The sequence below is a fragment of the Entelurus aequoreus genome, linkage group LG20 (genome assembly GCF_033978785.1).
Source record: "Entelurus aequoreus isolate RoL-2023_Sb linkage group LG20, RoL_Eaeq_v1.1, whole genome shotgun sequence".
NCBI classification, from domain to species: Eukaryota; Metazoa; Chordata; class Actinopteri; order Syngnathiformes; family Syngnathidae; genus Entelurus; species Entelurus aequoreus.
The window spans coordinates 25,545,838-25,551,891 of NC_084750.1; the positions used below are offsets into that span (position 1 = coordinate 25,545,838).

Here is a 6,054-nt window from a genome sequence, read left to right on the forward strand (position 1 = left end):
CATTTTATAAATCATCCAATTAAAAACAAAAACATTTTATAAATCATCCAACTATCAACAAAGGTTTTTATAAATCATCCAACTAACAAAAAATAATAATAAATCATCCAACTAACAACAAAGTTTTTATAAATCATCCAATTGAAAACATTTTTATAAAACATCCAACTAACAACAAAAGTTTTTATAAATCATCCAACTAACAACAACATTTTTATAAATCATCCAACTAACAACAACAAAGTTCCTATAAATCATCCAACTAACAACACATTTTTTATAAATCATCCAACTAACAACAACGTTTTTATAAATTATCCAACTAACAACAACAAAAGTTTAATAAATCATCCAACTAACAACAAAGTTTTTATAAATCATCCAACTAACAACAAAGTTTTTATAAATCATCCAACTAACAACAAAGTTTTTATAAATCATCCAACTAACAACAAAGGTTTTATAAATCATCCAACTAACAACAAAGTTTTTATAAATCATCCAACTAACAACAAAGGTTTTATAAATCATCCAACTAACAACAAAGTTTTTATAAATCATCCAACTAACAACAAATGTTTTTATAAATCATCCAACTAACAACAAAAACATTTTATAAATCATCCAACTAACAACAAAGTTTTTATAAATCATCCAACTAACAAAAAATAATAATAAATCATCCAACTAACAACAAAGTTTTTATAAATCATCCAAATGACAACATTTTTATAAAACATCCAACTAACAACAAAAGTTTTTATAAATCATCCAACTAACAACAACAAAGTTCCTATAAATCATCCAACTAACAACATGTTTTTTATAAATCATCCAACTAACAACAAAGTTTTTATAAATCATCCAACTAACAACAAAGTTTTTATAAATCATCCAACTAACAACAAAGTTTTTATAAATCATCCAACTAACAACAAAGGTTTTATAAATCATCCAACTAACAACAAAGTTTTTATAAATCATCCAACTAACAACAAAGGTTTTATAAATCATCCAACTAACAACAAAGGTTTTATAAATCATCCAACTAACAACAAAGTTTTTATAAATCATCCAACTAACAACAAAGGTTTTATAAATCATCCAACTAACAACAAAGTTTTTATAAATCATCCAACTAACAACGTTTTTATAAATCATCCAACTAACAACAAAGTTTTTATAAATCATCCAACTAACAACAACAAAAGTTTAATAAATCATCCAACTAACAACAAAGTTTTTATAAATCATCCAACTAACAACAACAAAAGTTTAATAAATCATCCAACTAACAACAAAGTTTTTATAAATCATCCAACTAACAACAACAAAAGTTTAATAAATCATCCAACTAACAACAAAGTTTTTATAAATCATCCAACTAACAACAACAAAAGTTTAATAAATCATCCAACTAACAACAAAGTTTTTATAAATCATCCAACTAACAACAACAAAAGTTTAATAAATCATCCAACTAACAACAAAGTTTTTATAAATCATCCAACTAACAACAAAGTTTTTATAAATCATCCAACTAACAACAAAGGTTTTATAAATCATCCAACTAACAACAAAGTTTTTATAAATCATCCAACTAAAAACAGCAAAGTTTTACCTGAGGAAGTCCATGGCTTCACTTCCTGTTTGGACTTGTGGACTTGGACTCAGGATGGTCAAAGATTCTTTGAGTCCCTCCAGGAACACCAGCTGACCTTTATCCTTTGCCTGAGACAGACTGACGCCCTGAGGGACAATAGTGTATTATTGATCAATACCACAATCACAACTTCTGTTACACAATACATATTTATTATAGACACAAATCCATTCCCAAATAGAAGTGGACTTCATGTATTGTGTTCATGTTGGACGTACCAATCTCTGACTCACTGCACTGTAGTGACCCCACGACTGGGCCAGACCCACAACACACACTTTACAACCTGCTGAAACACACAAAAACACACACTTTACAACCTGCTGAAACACACAAAAACATACACTTTACAACCTGCTGAAACACACAAAAACACACACTTTACAACCTGCTGAAACACACACTTTACAACCTGCTGAAATACACAAAAACACACTCTACAACCAGCTGAAACACACAAAAACACACGCGTGACACCTCGCTTAAACACACAAAAACACACACTTCACACCACGCTGAAACACATAAAAACACACTTAATACCCAGCTGAAACACACATACCTAGCTGAAACACACAAAAACACACACTTTACACAGAGCTGAAACACACTTTACAGTCGGCTAAAAATATACTAAAGCCACACTTTACAAGTGGCTAAAACACACAAAAACACACTTTACAATGGGCTAAAACACACAAAAAACACATTACAATGGGCTAAAACACACAAAAAACACACTTTACAATGGGTGAAAACACACTTTGCAATGGGCTAGAACACAAAAAAACACTTTACAATGGGCTAAAACACACAAAAAACACATTACAATGGGCTAAAACACACAAAAAACACACTTTACAATGGGTGAAAACACACAAAAACACACTTTGCAATGGGCTAGAACACAAAAAAACACTTTACAATGGGCTAAAACACACAAAAAACACATTACAATGGGCTAAAACACACAAAAAAACACTTTACAATGGGCTACAACACACAAAAACACTTTACAATGGGCTAAAACACACAAAAACACACTGTACAATGGGCTAAAACACACAAAAAACACATTACAATGGGCTAAAACACACAAAAAAACACTTTACAATGGGCTACAACACACAAAAACACTTTACAATGGGCTTAAACACACACAAAAACACACTGTACAATGGGCTAAAACACACAAAAAACACATTACAATGGGCTAAAACACACACAAAAACACTTTACAATGGGCTACAACACACAAAAAACACATTACAATGGTCTAAAACACACACAAAAACACTTTACAATTGGCTAAAACACATAAAAAACACACTTTACAATGGGCTTAAACACATAAAAACACACTTTACAATGGGCTAAAGCACACATAAAAACACTTTACAATGGGCTAAAACACAAAAAACACTTTACAATGGGCTAAAACACACTTTACAATTGGCTAAAACACACATTACAATGGGCTAAAACCCACAAAAAGCACACTTTACAATGGGCTAAAACACAAAAAACACTGTACAATGGGCTGAAGCACACATAAAAACACTTTACAATGGGCTAAAACACAAAAAAACACATTACAATGGGCTAAAGCACACATAAAAACACTTTACAATGGGCTAAAACACAAAAAACACATTACAATGGGCTAAAGCACACATAAAAACACTTTACAATGGGCTAAAACACAAAAAACACATTACAATGGGCTAAAGCACACATAAAAACACTTTACAATGGGCTAAAACACAAAAAACACTGTACAATGGGCTACAACACACATTAACACACTTTACAATGGGCTAAAACACAAAAAACACTGTACAATGGGCTACAACACACATAAACACACTTTACAATGGGCTAAAACACAAAAAACACTGTACAATGGGCTACAACACACATAAAAACACTTTACAATGGGCTAAAACACTGTACAATGGGCTACAACACACATAAACACACTTTACAATGGGCTAAAACACAAAAAACACTGTACAATGGGCTACAACACACATAAACACACTTTACAATGGGCTAAAACACTGACAACCCACTAAAGAATTCTTCATGACAATTGTTGACAATAACTAAGGACCTAATTGAAACAATCGATATCATTGCTGACATGTGTTGGAGCAACAGCAATGCTGCGATGATATTACTGATATCATTGATTCATGTTCACCTCTCAGATAGAATCCCAGGAAGTGATGGAGGAGGAAATAAATAAAATGATTGATATGAGTATCCATCCATCCATCCATTTTCTACCGCTTATTCCCTTCGGGGTCGCGGGGGGCGCTGGAGCCTATCTCAGCTACAATCGGGCGGGAGGCGGGGTACACCCTGGACAAGTCGCCACCTCATCACAGGGCCAACACAGATAGACAAACAACATTCACACTCACATTCACACACTAGGGCCAATTTAGTGTTGCCAATCAACCTATCCCCAGGTGCATGTCTTTGGAGGTGGGAGGAAGCCGGAGTACCCGGAGGGAACCCACGCAGTCACGGGGAGAACATGCAAACTCCACACAGAAAGATCCCGAGGCCGAGATTGAACTCACGACTACTCAGGACCTTCGTATTGTGAGGCAGACGCACTAACCCCTCTGTCACCGTGTTGCCACCGTGCTGCCCTGATATGAGTATATCATTGATTATTGATCACCTCTCAGGTAGAACCTTAGGAAGTGATGGACGAGGAAAGAAATGAAAGTATTGATATGAGTATATTATTGATCATTGATCACCTCTCAGGTTGAAACTTAGGAAGTGTTGGAGGAGGAAAGAAGTGAAAGTATTGATATGAGTATATTATTGATCACCTCTCAGGTGGAACCCCAGGAAGTGATGAAGGAGGAAGGAAATGAAAGTATTGATATGAGTATATTATTGATCACCTCTCAGGTAGAAACTTAGGAAGTGATGGACGAGGAAAGAAATGAACGTATTGATATGAGTGAATTATTATTCACCTCTCAGGTAGAAACTTAGGAAGTGATGGAAGAGGAAAGATATGAAAGTATTGATATGAGTATATTATTGATCACCTCTCAGGTAGAAACATGGGAAGTGATGGACGGGGAAAGAAATGAAAGAATTGATATCAGTATATTATTGATCATTGATCACCTCTCAGGTAGAAACTTAGGAAGTGATGGAGGAGGAAAGATATGAAAGTATTGATATGAGTATATTATTGATCACCTCTCAGGTAGAAACATGGGAAGTGATGGACGGGGAAAGAAATGAAAGAATTGATATCAGTATATTATTGATCATTGATCACCTCTCAGGTAGAAACTTAGGAAGTGATGGAGGAGGAAAGAAGTGAAAGTATTGATATGAGTATATTATTGATCACCTCTCAGGTAGAACCCCAGGAAGTGATGGACGAGGAAAGAAGCGTCACTCCGCCTGTCAGACAGCAACACAAACTCTTCCTGGCAGCAAAAACGTTAGCATCAGTGTTTAGGTCAGGTAAAAGAGTGAAAAAGTGAAGATTAGGATGAATAAAAGTGGTCACCGTGGTCAAGTTGTCTGGGCTGATGTTCAGGATGCTGTTCAGCTCGGCGAACATCTTGTTAGCAAGCTAGCTAGCTACGCGCTTGTTGTTTTTTAACACAAAACTATCTGAATTAAATATTCACACCGCGGCGTGGCCTTGCACAAAGTGTCGAGACAAGAACCCGCATGGTTTTTTTTTAAAGTCGACGAGGGAAACCATAATATTTACAGGAGAAGCTTGTGAGCGTGACTGGATGCTAACTGCGAAGCTATAGAAGTGACGTCACCTGCCAGCAAAGATCGCTTCAAAGAAAAGAGAGGGCTCACTCTGCACAGAGAAATTAATTGTATATTTCTGTTTCTGTGTCATTTCGTGCTACTTAAACATTCTCACACAAATACACACACTAAAAACATATATGTGGCGAATCAATACAGTCATAGATCCCAGCCATTAAAGCCTGCCCGGAACGTATAATGCAACATTGTGTGTGTGTTCTCATGTTGACTATGTACAATATGTTTTATTACAGTGACAGTCAGTGTGTAGTGTGCAGTTTAGGCCAACAGGTGGCAGTGTGGGGCTATTTTCCAACGGCACGCTTATATTTTATCACGTGACTGACGGGCCTCCTTCTCCAGCGCTGATACCAAGGCTGTTCTTTCCGATCCAATACCGATTAGAATGTAGGCTGGTATCGGCAATACCGATACTGTTCATGATAAATCATAAAAAGTAGCGTGTTTCAAGTGTTGCTCCTCTTGGGGAATCATCCTTAAATAACATCAAATCAAAGGGCGAAACAAATAGTAGTGCCTCCAAACCTACAATACAATTGCTGTTTTATAATACAGAGTGA

General features: G+C 35.4%; 1 protein-coding gene across 2 annotated transcripts in view; it reads right to left on the reverse strand.

The window, feature by feature from the left end:
• elp6 (elongator acetyltransferase complex subunit 6) overlaps positions 1–5,510 on the reverse strand; it is a 10,359-nt gene extending 4,849 nt beyond the window's left edge. Inside the window, exons 1-4 of one of the 2 annotated variants that reach the window (XM_062028863.1) lie at positions 5,214–5,510; positions 5,052–5,130; positions 1,882–1,949; positions 1,622–1,749 (exon numbers count right to left, since the gene is read on the reverse strand). In XM_062028863.1, coding sequence (XP_061884847.1) covers positions 1,622–1,749; positions 1,882–1,949; positions 5,052–5,130; positions 5,214–5,267 — 329 coding nt within the window. In that variant the 5' untranslated portion in view covers positions 5,268–5,510. Of the gene's footprint in view, positions 1–1,621; positions 1,750–1,881; positions 1,953–5,051; positions 5,131–5,213 lie in introns of both variants that reach the window. The other variant, XM_062028862.1, reaches the window with a different exon arrangement.
• Between the last annotated feature and the right edge of the window lie 544 nt (positions 5,511–6,054).